Here is a 17057-nt window from a genome sequence, read left to right as displayed (position 1 = left end):
AAGAAGGTATTTGGAACTCACACGTGACTAACTTGTAAGTTTTCTGAGTACCCCTTTATTTTTTATTAAATATACATTTACCGAGTTTCGGACAGTATAAAAGTAAGTACATGAAAATATTGAACTAAAAAGAATTATATTTCAATGTAATAAATAATAAAAATTTTATAATTGCTATCAGTCTTCGGAGATCGCTCGGTCGGGGTGGATTTATTATATTTATATTTTTAGAGCGAGTTGCATCATCCTCTAAACCAAATCCTAATAAATATTTATATACGTACAATCTTTTATCTATTTATATTATTATTCTTTTATAATGTTTTTTATATTGTTCAAATAATAAAATTTTATTTATATTTTGGGAGTATAAATTAGTTCGGTCCGTTTTTTGTGTTCAAAAATGCATTCATTTCAAAACAAAATGAATGAACAGATCAATTAAAATATTGTCCATCGCTGCCTACTATTTTTTTCCATCTCAGGCAATTTTCGAATTCCATCTCGAAAAAATGACTCGTCTTTCGAGGTGATCCAATTTTGGAGCCAATTTTCGATTTCTGCGAAAGAAGTGAATCTGTGACTTGTCAAATCGTGCTGCATCCTTCGGAACAACAGTAATCAGAAGGAGCAATGTCCGGCGGATACGGTAAAACATCCCATTTGAGCGTTTCCAAATATTTTTTTACAACTTTAGCGACATGAGATCGAGCGTTGTCATGAAGAAGAATAACTTTATCATATCTTTGCTCGTATTCTGGCCATTTTTCTCGCAATGCACGGCTCAAACGAATCAATTGTACTGATCGCCCGTAATGAAATCGCCAGGTTTCAGCAGCTCATAGTAAACAAGACCCTTTTGAGTTTCCACCAAATACAGAGCATGATCTTCGAACCATGAATGTTCGGCCGTGGTGTTGATGTTAAGATCGATGGCAACGATTGACCAGGCTTAGCGTAGTATTTTTTTCTTCTTGAGGTTGTCGTAGAATATCCACTTCTCATCTCCAGTCACAATTCGATGCAAAAAATCTTTTCTCTGTTGTCTTTGAATCAGCTGTTCGCAAGTGGAAAATCGCCTTTCAACGTCTCTCGGTTTCAGGTCCTTGTTTTTGACTCAATGTCCTTGTTTTTGAATCATTCCCATGGTTCTACAGAAACGGCTTGTTGAATTACCCCCAATGATTCTGCAAGCTCCTCTTGCGTTTGACTCTGATCTTTTTCGAGTAATGCCTCTAATTCTTTGTCTTCGAATTTTTTTGGCTGTCCAGAGCGAGGCTTGTCTTCAACGCTGAAATCTCCATCCTTGAAACGTCGAAATCATTCCCTACATGGATTTATCAGTTGGAGCAGTGTCACCATAAACTTCGACAAGCATTCGATGGGCTTCAGCTGCACTTTTCTTCCAATTAAAGCAGAAAATCAAAACCTCCCGCAAATGCTGCTTGGTTAACACATTCGACATTTCAAACACAGTAAAAATCAAGGTTTTTGTATGAAACTCAAAACGAATAAACTGAATATTATTAGCAGATGTTTAACCTCTCTGAAACCGCCAAAATTAGCTATGAACCATTCATAACAGCTGGAGCCATCTCTTTAGGGAAACGGACCGAACTAATTTGTACTCCCAATATTAATTGTAAACTTAAAATATGTAGATTTCTCAAAAATGTCGATTTTTGATAGTTCAAATAATTATACTTTTTTGAGCGATTCATATCGTACCATTTTTTTTGTTAGTTGATTCTTTGAACTAACTCCGGTTCAACTAAAAAAAATCCTACAGATTTTTGCTAGAACATTAAATTTAAAAATTTGAGAATTTTTTATCCAAGATAGTCAATTTTTGCAAATTTTTCTAACAAAACTTTTTTAAAGTTTTGTAATTAATTGAAGATTAATTGAAGATAAATATTATTTATTTGATTCATATTTATCTGTCTTTGTCTGATTTCGAGGTATAAATTTCACACGTTATAAATTAAGAACTATGTATTCAGTCCAGAGATATAGCGTGACAAAGTTGCAGAGTTTCACGTACCCTAGTTAGACCGGGAAGGTAAAATTCGGCCGGCTTCCTAGAGTTGACCTTAATAATGTTAAATGATATATTAAAATCTCACCGTGAATAGTATTTATCTTCTATTGATTGTGTACTCACATATATGATTCTATAAGATTCTTAATTTAATATTGTTATTTACATCGCCTGAAATAAAACGTTGTTCATATGCCGGTTATTGCGAAAAATATTATTAAGGCTTCGTAGTAAGTATACGAGGTAGTCCACTTAAATCGATTATCTGAAATATCTTGCTTATTTTTAACGATATAAAAAAATGTTTCAAATGAAAGTAAAACAATTTCGAGTCGTATTTTGGTCATGTTGTTTTTTTTCTAGGTGGAGGCGCTAAAAAGATATGAAGATTATCTCCACTTTTTAAAATAAAATTAATTTTTAAATAAAATGTTTTTTTTACACAATATGATTCCTCTAGTTATTCTGTGTATAAAAGTATTAAGATAAAAGTATCAAAAAATCAATAATTTACGAGATATTTTATACTTTATTCTGGCACATATTGAGATAAAATGTTAAATAACTATGTTAGTAAACTATTAATTTTTTAAAAATCGTATCTTAATATTTTCATGAATAGAATAATGAGATAACTCAACTGATAGAAAAAAATACATAATTGATTTTAAAAAATATGTATGCAAAATGGATAATTTTTTAAGCAACTATGTGTTTTTTCTATCAATTGATTTATTCTCATTGTTCTGTTCATGAAAGTATTAAGGTGCGATTTAAAAAAAATTAATAGTTTACTATTTATTTAACATTTTATGTAGATACAAAGTATGTCGGAACAAAGTATAAAATATCACATAAACTATTGATTTTTTAAATATCATTATCTTAATATTTTTATATGCAAAATAATTAGAGGAATCATATTGTAAAAAAATCATACAATTCCATTTCAAAAAGTGGAAGTGGACTTTATCGTCGATTTAAGTGGAGCATCCTGTATAAATATATATTATTCTTTAGTGCAAGTATATAAATATATAAGAGTTACGACTTTAACAAAATCAATTTTAATAAAAAAAACTCGACAAAATAATCAAATCAACCATTGATTCCTTCTGTTAAAATATGTCTCAAAATTATTCCTAAGATACTCGAACTATGATTTTCAGTAAAGTGAAACTCTGTAAAAAAAAATGATCCAACAATCCCTGCATGCTTTCCAAATAGTTTAAAATGCATAAATTCCTTTATTAAAAATTAAAATATAATTTATCTATTAAATTATCTATTCGACTCACTTGTACTGTCGGATTTTATTTTCGATATACGACGACTACTGAATTTTCGTTTTACATCACATTCAAGTTTACTTTCATCTGATAAATACTCATCTTCCTCTGTTTCATAATCAGAATATTTCTCCAAGTCACAAACAGAATGAATTTCAGTTATATGATCTACAATCTTATCTCCAGAATCTGCAGAAAACTTGCAGATTTTACACATATAATTCTAGAAATGAAAAAAATATTGTGCTTTTTTTTATATACTTAACCATTCTTCCAAATGTGGCAGATATTATGAAATACAATACCTCTTGTGGAATGAAATCACATTTATAGTAATGTTCACAAATGGTTTCGTACGAGCAACACGTGAAAGTACATCCTACATGCTTACAAGATATGACACCTGATTCTAATTCTTTTTTCCAAATAACTTTCCAAGCGCTTGGTATTTTTTTTTGTCCGTCATTTGTATTACATCGTTCTAAATATATTAAATATATTAACATACATATATGCATGCACGCATTCACACACATGCATGTATGTTAATATATTTAAATATACAACAAATAAAAATTTAAAGCCTATAACATTTGAAGCTGAATCTTAAATAATTTCCATGTGAATTTATACTGTGCGCCATATGTTGTGTATACACATATGTTGGCCCATATTCAGAACGCGCTTTTCTTGATAAAAAGTGCGCTTTTATCTCTAAAATTTTATAGTATGCTGACGTAAATTATAGCATATTAGCGCGCTAATATCGTTGTAAGCGCATTCTGAATACGGGCCGTTGTGTATAAATTCACATAGAAATTATTTAATCATCTAAGATCTAGCCTTAAAGATCTAGCTTCGACTGTTATAGACTTTAAACTTTCATTTGTTGTGTATTCATATATAATTCACATTAAAAAATCGTTTATTATTGTTATATATTATTGTAATATATTTAATAATTAAATTAGATAAAAAGATTATTATTCTATATTTTAATTAGATAAAAAGATATTTATATAATTAATTTTTCTTTGTTATTGTAAATCCGTATAATGCCGAACAGCATTTAGACTGCATACGGGTTGATAAAATAAGGGAATCAAGCTAAAAATCGGCTAAAATATGCAACTAAATCCCAGCATTGCTTTAGAAATTAGTATTTTATCAACTATTGCAAAAATTGCAAAATGATAGAGGATTTTTCGAATTAGTGTTTGATCAAGAATAACGCTATATGATTTGTGGACGAACTTTAAGAAACCTGTATACTTATACAAATTTACAATGCATGTAACAAAGAAAATTTTAATATACAAATGTGAATCCACTTTTCAGGAGACACGATAATGTCTCGAATGTCTCTATATAAATATTCTTTACCGTGCTTAGACTTTGCTCTTTTAAAGATTTGGTGAGTTCCAATATCCTTGGTATTGCTCTGTAATTACAAAATATATGTGTGTGTATATATATATATATATATATATATATGTGTGTGTAAGTATATACATATACAAGTAATTAAAAAAAGGTCGGAATTTACTCGGGAAGATTTTTATCCAAGATCAAATTGATAAAATCTGTAAATAGATCTTTTTATACCTTACTTTTGTCGGAAACATTTCTTTCAAAAATGTTATCCTTCCGAGTAAATCCGGAGTTTTGACTTTTTTTTAATACCCTGTACAAGATGTCTCAATAACTATTAGCACTTGAAATCTTCGAATCTATAAGGTCTAGAAGAAAGTTTATATAATCAAAATTGCACGATATGAAGAGGTTTATCATATGGCGATAATAATTTTTGTCCAGGTGGAGGCGCTTCAGAAATTTCAAAGTCATTTCAACTTCAATTAAAAAAAAATGGAATTATATAATTTTTTACGTAATATGATTCCTTTTTTTTTAGTTATTCTGCGTATAAAAGTATTGAAAAATCAATTTATGAGATATTTTATACTTTATTCTGGCACATATTGAGATAAAATGTTAAATAACTCGTAAATTACTAATTTTTTTATAATCGTATCTTAATACTTTTATGAACAGATAATGAGATGAATCAATTGGTGTAAAAAAATACATAATTACTTTGAAAAAATATGATTGCAAAATAGATAACTTTTTAAATAAGCAACTATGTATTTTCTTTACACCAATTCTCTACATACACATGTATACATTAATAAGTGTATAATTGAAGCAACTTTTAATTAAAATTTACTTCTCTGCTGCTTTCCGTTTAGTTCTTTCTAGTCGCAATTCTGCTTCTTTAATTTTACTTTGTTCTAGTTGCCTGTGGTAACGTTCATGTACTTCCACAGAGGAAGGCATCATACTTGCGTAGCAAATAGGACATGTCACCATTAACGCTTGCTTTTCCTATAATAATAAAAAAATAAGTAAAAACCTTTAGTAAAAAAGTGCCACATATTTGCATATATATAATATATAATAAATACAATGCTTTTTCTGCTTACTTCTTCTGATTTACCACAAAATTGCATATGTGATATAAAACCATCAACACTCCGTCTCGTAGCCTCACATTTTTCACAAGTTAGAAATTTCTTTTTTTGCTTAAGAGCAGCAGTTAATACTCTCTTCAACAATTTTACATCATTTTCGAAATCCTGTACATATAAACAAATTTACTTTTTATATTTAAATTTTTATTAATAGTATAATAAAGTATAAAGATCTACAAAGAATGCTTTATTAAACACATTTTTTACCAATGGTTCATCATCTTTTCGCCAAGCCATGTTATTATGATGATATAAATTGTGTGATGACCATTGTTTTTTCGGTACTTCTTGATTGCATTTAGCACAAGTTATCAATTGTATCTATAAGTAAAGAATATTTTTAATTGAATTACTCATATTGTAATTGTGATATGCTGTAGCATAAATCTTTAAGATATACTGCAACCTACGACTTTTTCAATATGTGTAACATTCGAATCTGTAATAGTGTCTTCGGTATTCACTATACAACTTGTTGCACTTGTGTCATCTATTTTGTTACTCTCCTTCATTGTCGATTGAGAAATGTTTGTCGTTGTTAATCTAGGAGTGTATTCGGTATCTATCAAATTTTGTAATGTTCCTCTACCGCGTCCTCTACCGCGTCCTCGACCGCGTCCTCGACCGCGTCCTCGACCTCGGCCTCTTGAACCAGGTGGTCGACCTCGTTTCTTGACGAAAATTTCTTCTTCTGCGGTATCAGTTTCATCGCTCATACTGATATCAAACCTAATTTTACTAGCGCGTCTTCTATCATGTGTTATGGATTCGGTGCTAGTTTTAGTAATCTCTCGCAACATAATATCATCTTTTGATCTCTTTGGCGTGATCTGTGTTTGATCTGTGGAATCATCTATCACTTTCTTAGGTCTACCTCTTTTTCTCTTGATATTTTGTACTTCAAATGATTGGCTTTGTTCTTCATGTTGCACATTTATCTCATTTGCCACAGCTGTATCTCGATGTGCTGCATTATTCTCAACGGATGAAAATGATGATTTAAATAAATCATCATTTTCCGTTGCTTTAGATATAAACTTCCTATTTATATCTTCGTCGGATGAAATTTGTTGCTTAATTGAATGTACAAGCTCTGTATATTTTTCTGTCAACTTTAAATCGTTACTATCGTCTACTGTTGTCAATTGCGTTCCTCCTGATTGCATTGAATTTGTCAATTTATTCTCAACTTTAATTAATTCCGACTTCTTATTATTACTTTCGATAGAAGCTTTCAAATTTGTGAGCAGTGATCTTGTTGGTTTAGCTGGTAGTACAGTTACTCCATTCTTGATTTCCTCAATTCCTTGCTTTTTCGTTACAGTTATCTTGTCTGATAAAATAATATGATGTTCGTTTACAATTTGATTTTGCATTTTGATCGACAAGATATTATCGTCAGTTGAACTTCGGGAAAAATTATTTGATACAATGACATCATTCATTTTATCCCGCTGGAAATCTTTTTCATTTTGATCAGGTATAGTTTTGTTTACATTAGCATTATCCTCTATTGCACATGAGTAATGTAATGAACTTATACTTTTGTCTCTGGATGACACCAAGATATCTGTGCTTTTTGCTTCCATAGATGTTCCTGGCTTAATTGAGAACAAAAGTTTTTTTCGAGAATGTATATTTGATGTACAATCTAAATTTTCTCTTTTAGCAGAATATTCAGGTACAAATTCAGTTTCACATGCTGTATTTTGTAGAGTAACTAATTTATAAGGTACTTTATTTCTATTTGAATTTGTTTCACTTTCCATTGTATTCTTTCTTCCTATATGCATCTTCTGCTCCAGATTATCAGATTTATTAACTCCTATTCTGATAAAATTGTTACTTGGCACATCAAGCAATAGCCTCTCCTGTGCATAATTCTCTAGAATGGATCTACTTTCGCACTTATTGTTATTTTTGATGCCAAGATATTCATTCTTCTTATCAATTTCTGATAATACAATGTTTTTGTTTGAGATAGAAGCTTAAATTAAAAAATTGAAGATATCATTATCGATGTTGCCTTAAAGTAACTTTAGAAAATATAGTATACTTACAACTAGCTGCATCACTAATACAAATATTCTTCAACTTCTCGAAGCAAGGAGGAAACATACTTGAATCGCTCTTAGCTGCTTCATCGTATGCTCTATTTTTAGAAAAACATTTACTTTTTTTAAGCGACATATCATATGAGCTATCTCCTCTCTCTTTCACAGGGTAAAAGATGATAGAAATAATTGTAAAAGTTGATTCTCTCTACACCATAACATGTGAGACGAGGAAGTTCAATTTTACCTGCAAATAATTATTATAATTTTAATTATTATAACTTTAATTATAATTTTAATGTTTTTTAATCATATTCTTGAGTCTCATCTCACGACATTTCGATCACAAAAATACGGAGAAAAAAATGAGGAAAAAACAAAAAAATTCCGGGGATTCGAACGTGGAACATTTGAGATTGGAATCTAATCTCTTGTTTAGAGCTCTAAAGCACACTCGAACATACTGTTATTAAAAACTATTACCTGTATTCGCGATTGTCCTACTTTTTATAATTTTCCTAGTTGTATTGTTATCAATAATTGAGAAATTTTCGATGTCTCATCATTTCACAATGTGAACAGACAACAAAAATAGGTTATATGTGTCATTCGTTCTGATTTTTTTCTTAATTAACGTTAAAGTTTATGTACTTATCACATTATGCGATAAATAAAAAATTCTTTTTGTTTTTTTGTACAGCTATTGCACGTTTTACCTTTTTAAGCTACGTACACACACGTAAACAGTGAATACACGCCTCGCTGAAAATGACGCGATACTGATCACCTTATGTAACTCGCAGTGAGCGACGTGCTGCTAATTCAGTTATGGCTCAATGGTAAAGTGACTGCTTAGTAAGGGGAGAGGCCTAAGCCGCCTAGGTTCGAATCTCGGCAGTGCCCCCATGAGAGCTCTGAAACTCGTTTCTTTTTTAGCTGAATTTCTTACAAGAGATTCATCTATTTCTTTTTCTTTTCAAAAAAAAAGAGGAAAGATCAACTGCAGGCTCAATTAGAAAGAACAGATCTATTTTCCTCATTTTACATTTGTTGAATATGAAAAAATATACATATACAAGGATGTTTCAAAATTATCGCCAAATATTTCGTGTGCTGGTACAGTGGACTAAACTGAGTCGAAGTCTTCTATTATTTTGCAATTTTCGCAATAGTTAACAAAATATTAATTACTAAAGATCGCCGAATATTAGTTTTCAATAATTTTTTATTCAAATACTATCATTTTTACAGAAAAATAGCAAGTGACAAAAATTATTTATTTTCTTCTCATAAAGTTCTAAGAATTTTTTCAGAATTTTTTAGTACTACATTTTCTCACGTTAGTAAAAAAAGTTGCCAATAAGAAAATGCAGTTAAAAAGTTGTTTAAAAAATTCTAAAAAAATTCTTAGAGCTCTATAAAAAGAAAATAAACAATTCTTAGTCTCTTTCTATTTTTTTGTGAAGTTGATAGTACTTGAGTAAAAAATTATCAAAACTCAATATTTGGCGATTTTTAGTAATTAATATCTCGTTAACTATTTTTTTCAATTCAGTTTATTTATTCGCTCTAACAGCATACGAAATATTTGATCATATTGTTATTCTGGGATATAGATCCTGTATATAGATCTTATTCTTTTTCTTCTTATTTCCTTCAACATTTATTGTAAGATTTTTGCAATGACAAACGCCTTACAAGTGTATTTAAATATTATCTAGATGTTTATTTTTATTTGGCAACTATTTTCTCTTTCAGTAAATTTAGTATTTTCCAGTATTTTTTATCATATGTGAAATCAGTATGAAAATATTTATCAAGTGCTTGTGAATAATAATTAACAAGAGACACAAGAATTTAATTAGAGGATATTTTTATTTACGAAGATTTTTATAAACTTATATCATCCTTCTGAGAAGCTCGTTGATTTTATCCTCTCGGTTTCCAAAGTCACCACCTTCTACATAATGATTGGTCTTTTTACGCCATCCACCATTTGGAGTATTAAGCTAGAAACAGAGAAATTACTTTTTATACAGATGTAATGTTTCTGAAAAAATATATGCTAAAGCGATCAAGATATAAAAAATTTGTTAAACAAATGCAAGTGTTTGAGTTTATCTTAGATTGATGATATTAACAGAATCATCCATCAGTAAGAAAAACTCGTACTGTTTTTCGACATAATAGGGAGTTTATAGCTTTAGATTAATCTATAACCATGCCTATGTCGTAAATATAAAAAAAATATATCGATAAATATTGTATATAATATCTCTTTTTTTTACACCTTGAAGAGCACATACCTTAAAGGGCCATAGGAAATTACTGGCATATTTGAACTTTGGACCAACAGTAAATATCTCGTGGATTAAATCCTCGGTACAAATGATATTAGATCGACCTAAGGACAAAATAAAATTTTCCTTTTGATAGATTATTTCCTAATCGATGCAAATCGACTTATATACTAATTACATATCGCTCATTTGTTAGGTACAACTCAAAAAACAAAAAACTTTTCAGAAAAGTTAAAATATTTGAATTATTAAACGTTTGTAATATTAATTTTAAAAAGTAATTTTAATGTTACAACTGATTATAAAATAAAAGTATCTACTCTTAAAATGTTTTTTCTTTACATATGCATTCTTTTTTTATAACCAATTAAAAAATAATTGTTAAGCTACACTATTGTGAGTAAGCGATATACACACACACACACACATTATAATATATTATATTATATATATATTATATATATATATATATAATTATTATTTTTGTATCAATGTTTTTCTTGACTATACAATGATTATATAGTCAGGCTAAAAAAAAATTGCTTTATTAATTTCTGACAAAATGGAAAGGAGAATGTATATATTTCCAAGACTCCCATGGATTTGTCAAGAAATCATTTAAGAATATACATACTGGTCGCACCTTATCATTTTATTAGTGATCATTGTTTATTTTAGTGTTAGAAAATGTTTTACTAACCGAGTTTCTTCTCAATGATGGAATTGCTTGTGATCGGTATGCGTTGTCTGTTTATCTTGGCAAAGCCTCGTTTGTAGATCAATTCACGAACTGATTTCAAATTGGGATAACCCCATGTGATATAAGGCTCGACAATACGTAACATATTGATTGTCGCTTTATTCAATTTCACAAAGACACCATTGTTGATCTGTTTTAAACGGAATAATTGCAATACCTTTCGTACCTTAGGAGCAACTTGATTCACACTGAAAAAATTATATTACAATCATTAACTCAACAATTTGATGTGATAATGTGACTGCATCAAAAATCACATTACAATCATTATTAACATTATATCAAGTACTAACTTAATGTTAATAATGATTGTATTATCAGTACTAACTAATTATAATATTATTAAATCGAGTCTTCAGGAAAGAAAAGACATAATTTATAATAACATGTTTTATTAATAATAACATGTTGTATACTTACCCTCGAATACGGATAACAAATGCTAGACGAGCTTCACCAGGAATATAATAATTTCCACGGTTTTTAGCTTGTCTCATTAATCGAATTTCATCCCTTTCCTTTCGTCTATATTCTTTCACATACTCCTCAGCTTTTTTGAAAATCTGTTTTCTCTTTTTATAGCGATCTGCACGTTGCTGTGTTGCAAAATAAAAATCAGCTTGTCACATTGCTTGTCTCATCATTTCTTTTCTACATTAAAAAAATATAGCGTTCTTATCGTGAAACGATAATGTGTCCATAATACTAGAAAAATCACTTAAAAATTTCAGATGAAGAAAAAATTAACTAATTACATTTGTCAATAATTTAAACTATTATATATTATTAATTTTTTTCCAACATCTTGGAGCAATATCTAGTATTATAGACACAAAGCTTTAAAAAGGAATGCGCTATCAAATTGTTTACAAAATTAAAAACAAAATTACCTTAATGGAGACCTGTAAACGCGCAGCTTTCACTGCCTCACGGCGTTTTTTTCTCTTTAACACCGACTCCGGCACTGCCGGTAATTTTTTTGTTGGTGGGACAATTTCTTTCTTCCTGCATAAGACAAATACAATCATGTTAAAAATACTATGAAGAATTAGAGATAGATTGTGTTAAATGGCGAAGGGATAATTACTTAATGTAATTGTGGAACAATGTCTCAATTATAAAATTTATGAAATCCTCATGTATAATCTGATAATTACAAAAATGCAATTACGAAAAATCATTGTATCAGATAAAATCATTTATTTTTCACCAAATGACTTCACATATATAATGAAGAATATATATATAATGAAGAAAATTATTTGTAATCAGATAAAATTGTATAAAATCATATAATTTGTAGAACAATATTTCAGGTGATTACCCTCTTGTTAAATGGTACACATGGTATTTTGTTAATCACATAAATTCGCTGAAGTTAGGTAATATTGATTGGAGTATTTTTCAGCTTTTATGCAAAATATAAATGCCTAAATAGCAAAATGAGTTTTGGTCAATGGAAAACAAAGTTTTTTCGGAAATGTGTAAATAATAATGACATTATCGCGCGATGAGGAGCAACTATGTGCTCGCAAACTTCCGATTGATAATCCCGTTTGTTATCTGTTTAAATTAAAAATATTTATTCGCTAATACGCATGCAACATAAACAATTACTAATATAACATTTATGCATTCGCGAAAACATATTGTCGGCTGATGCAACCGGATTTTTCGAGCCATCAAAGTTACTTACGCGTCAGCCATTCTTCCATGCGATAAAGGAAAATTTAACCTCTCTTCGCCTGATAAATCACGAACTACGAGAATCAGTAAGAATCAACATGCGCTTGCAATCATGGTGGAAAAAAACATAAAGTCACTAGATTTATAAAAGCAGAGAAGGATTTAGAAAACCTGAGAGAAGACATGATGACCCAAAACCTGTAACGCAAAATGCTGCCGCGCATTACTGCCCTCTGACAAAGTGGATGTAAACTACATAGCACTTTTCTTAGGGTACATCATTCACTTTTTAAGACTGAAGGTGAAATCATATAATGCTACGTGCTACATGTGTGGTTACAAGTTTGAATTAGAGTTCTATATATGAGAGAAGCGACGTTCATCCCCCACTACATTTAGCACATATTCAGCACCGCCATATTTAGCGCACTCCAGTTGACTAGCTGACCAGTTCCTATGAAATTTACTATTTACACCATTGTAAAAATCATGAACTCCGCCAGGATGAAATTAAGTATTAATGTTTTATATTTTCTTGTTGAATAATATAGCGATTAAATAATGCAATTAAAAATGTTACACAAAAAGGTAAAGGGCATATTGAATACAATTAGTTTTATAATTTTATTGAAATAACGTAGTGCATTATTGCAATAACATTATGTATTTTTGTAACATGATTATGTTTCTATTTTGCCAGAAAGTATTTCGCAAATACACAAAGATGACAAGATAATTACGTAGATCAGGTTAGTTAGTTTAATTGTCATCATTAATTATTTCATATTTCATTTGTAAATGTACATATACGTATATTTGTTATGAAATAGTCATATTTTTTACTAAGTTTTTCTGACATAGCTATTTTTCTTAATGCAAAATGGATCAACCTTTAAAAAATTCGAGAGATCAATGCAATCCAAAAATCCTCTTTGTAATACTGCAAATAATAAATCAATCATCGATCAACTGAGAGGCCAAATTGATGAAGCTTCACAAATAATCATCTGTCTGAAACAGCATGATGCAAACCTAAATAAATTAAATATGATGCTTTCTGATATTGAAAAATGAAGAATAAGATGTGTTCTACGAAGCGATTAATAAAATAAATCAAATTACATGTTTATTTATAACAACAATTATATTATAATCTAACCTAACCTAATAAGTGTACAAACACTGAAATATATCTTCTTATTCTTTATACTAATATTTCGATTGAAATATAAGTTTTTTACTGGACTGTTCTAAAATTTTTTTCCTCACTGTTATCAATACTAAATATATTTATTCTCTATTTTAGGTATGTGTATGTATCAGTTCAGTTGTAGAAAGGAAACATGAGCTCTCCACTGCAGGCACAATATGGCTGCTTTAATTAGGTGGGAGTTAACACCAATCGCGACGCCGATGTTGCTTCTCTCATATATAGGACTCTAATCGCGGAATAGTTCTCTTCTTTTCTAGTGGAATTAATTGGTCGCCATGGCAAGCTAGGAAGTGGCCGAGAACAACGAAGATAGACGTTTGAAAGTTGTGGCCTTACGATCAAGCTGATTAGCCTTCTATCTCTCACTGTAAAGGAGAGAAACAATTATGTCTGGAGTAGAGCTATCCTTCAATGTTATCTTCAGCTTCTCTCGTATGAATGCTCCGTCTATCTTAAGCCTATTCTACGGGCAGTAGCAGTAGTGAATTAAAGAGTAGGCGTAGGAATCAACTAATCATAGTTGATTATCCTTCTTACATTCGACTATGATTAGTTGATTTCTACTACTCCTTAATCCACTACTATTACTGCCCATTGTAAAATGGGCTTTATAAGTCTATGATTGGACCATCATCTTTCAAGGGCTCCGCATAAGGAATAGAGAACAAAGAACAAAAATTCAACCTATCAGAAACTGTGTATTCCACAATATATTATTTTTGATAGATTGAAATTCTTATTCTCTGTTTTCTGTTCCTTTTATTGTGCGAAGCCCCTTACAGAATAGGAATCCAGGGCTGAAGGTCTTTAATAGTATCTTGTCGGTATCAGTAGCAACAATGAACATTGGCATCTTTGATGTAAGTGTTCTTGTCACATGATTCACTGGCATGTGTGAAGTGTACATGGGAGCTTTCCATTTGATGACACAAATCGACACAAGTGTTATTTTATCTTTGTCACTCTCTGAATGCCAATAAGAATAGAACGAAGAATAGAACGCTTGTGTCAATTGTATCATCAAATGGAAAGTACCTAGAGTAGAGCTATGATGGGATAGGCTCTTAAATCTGAATTTCTGTTCCTAATACGTCCGCCATATTATTAAGTGTACATATCAACACATGTACACTAAAAATTGCAGTTCAAAAAAAGTTCACTGTCGCTACTGGATGATTATACTGTGTCATAATCCTCAAAGGGGATCTGATTACAAAATATTTTATTGTAAGTGTTCATTAGAAAAGAGAAGAGGACGGCCGATAAAATCGGCGGGGATGGAGAGTCTCTAGTAATTTATTTTTGTTAAATTAAACCTTATCCTTTGTTAAATTAATGATATGTGATTGGAAAAGTGAAGCATATTCAAAGTCTACATTTACTATAATAATTATAGAAACTTTATATTATACTTATACGTATTAATTATAGGAAAATATTATACATATTAATTATAGTAAAAACGGGTTGAAAATTTGCATAACTTCGTAATTCCATTTTTGTGCAAACGTATCGTAAAAATTCGAATTGAACTTGTTTAAATATTCATTTTAGAGTTTCTTAAAATTCAACAACTTTTATTTTTATAAAGTATAAGCGGAATTAAAATTTTCATTTAAGAACCCATTAATAAACATTATATCATTAAAAGATTTATTAAATAAAAATGTAAAGATTCTTATTATAGAAACAGAATTCGGATTTTCTTGAATTATATGTGAATTTTGTGTTATGATATACATGTATTTTGTATACGAGGTATCTTATATGTATTAAGCAAAATATGTAAGCAAAAATGTTGTAAAAATGTATAATGCGTAATTTATGTATTTTATATTAAAAAGATTTAATTCAATTTTTTTGCGTTATATTTTATAATATTATATTGTCTAATTACTTTGTATAATTTTTTCTTTATATTCTATATTTTGGTATCAAATAAATACATTGCATGAAAATATTAAATTTGTATGTAATACATAAAACAGTAAAATTCAGTAAATTTCAACTCTCTACACATAACGTACTCTTAGTTGTAATTTGTCATATAAGAATGTAGTTATAATACGTGTGTTACTAGTTATATTGTTTTATATATATATATATATATATATCTCATGTATTATTGGGTGTGGGAAAAAGTTCGTGGCGTTTTTCCCGCTAGATGGCATTAAATGCTCAGCAGTCGGCAACTACTAATCGCATCGACAACACTAGACGTGCGTTTAAAAAGTGACATTTTAACCTTTGTTTTGAGCCGAAAAAAATTGAAATCGGTGAAGTGGATCAAAAGTTATTTTATTTTGAAAATGGAAATAAATAAGGAAAAAATTCGCTACATTTTGCAGTATCACTACGATAAAGGCAAAAATGCTGCACAGGCTTGTGAAAAAATTTGCGCTATTTATGGTGAAGATACTCTATCAAAATCAGCAGCACGGAAATGGTTCGCTCGCTTTCGTGCTGGAAATTTCGATGTGAAGGATGAACCTCGCTCCGGTCGACCAATCACTGAAAAGTCCGATGAAATCATGGTAAAAGTCGAGCGTGATAAGCATGTGAGCACTGTGGAAATTGCCAGGGAAGTAGGCATCGACCACAAAACAGTTTTAAATCATTTACACAAAGCTGGATACAAAAAGAAGTTCGATGTTTGGGTTCCTCACGAGTTGAGTGTTAGGAACATGATGGACCGAATTAACATTTGTGATATGCTACTGAAACGGAATGAAATTAAGCCATTTCTGGAGAGAATGATAACTGGTGATGAAAAATGGATCACCTATGACAATCCAACTAGAAAAAGATCGTGGATAAAGAAAGGAGAGAAGGCGCAAGCAATCGCAAAACCTGGATTGACGAGGAAGAAGGTGATGTTGTGTGTGTGGTGGGACTGGAAGGGAATCGTTCACTATGAGCTGTTATCCAATCAAACAATTAATTCCGAACTCTACTGTGAACAACTGCAGAGATTACAACAAGCAATTGAGAGGAAGCGGCCAGAATTAATCAATAGGAGAGATGTCATCTTCCATCACAACAACGCTCAATCACACACATCTTTGATGACTCGGCAAAAATTGCGAGAGCTTGGCTGGGAAGTTTTAATACATCCACCGTATAGTCCTGACATAACACCTTCAGACTATCATTTGTTTAGGTCTCTGCAGAACTCTCTTAATA

At 30.3% G+C, this 17057-nt stretch overlaps 2 protein-coding genes across 2 annotated transcripts; both read right to left on the bottom strand.

The window, feature by feature from the left end:
• Positions 1-3339: 3339 nt before the first annotated feature.
• Positions 3340-8051, bottom strand: LOC105626212 (the record flags this gene model as incomplete). The annotated part of the gene is given in 9 exon segments (XM_012207518.1): positions 3340-3553; positions 3636-3778; positions 3781-3811; positions 4714-4771; positions 5558-5715; positions 5814-5966; positions 6069-6182; positions 6272-7848; positions 7922-8051. Coding segments are annotated over 9 exon segments (2578 nt in total), but the record flags the coding sequence as incomplete, so codon positions are not given.
• A 1718-nt stretch (positions 8052-9769) lies between these two features.
• LOC105626091 (60S ribosomal protein L7) lies at positions 9770-12698 on the bottom strand. Its single transcript, XM_012207402.1, has 6 exons — positions 12672-12698; positions 11866-11980; positions 11396-11571; positions 10916-11163; positions 10222-10319; positions 9770-9924 (listed from the first exon to the last, which is right to left on the bottom strand). Exons 1-6 carry the CDS (start codon positions 12680-12682, stop codon positions 9814-9816), a joined length of 759 nt encoding a protein of 252 aa, XP_012062792.1. The 5' UTR covers positions 12683-12698; the 3' UTR covers positions 9770-9813.
• Positions 12699-17057: the final 4359 nt, after the last annotated feature.

Source organism: Atta cephalotes (genome assembly GCF_000143395.1).
Source record: "Atta cephalotes unplaced genomic scaffold scaffold00004, whole genome shotgun sequence".
Lineage (NCBI taxonomy): Eukaryota > Metazoa > Arthropoda > Insecta > Hymenoptera > Formicidae > Atta > Atta cephalotes.
The sequence above is the reverse complement of the archived record's forward strand: the minus strand, read 5'-3'. Positions and strand labels throughout refer to the sequence as shown.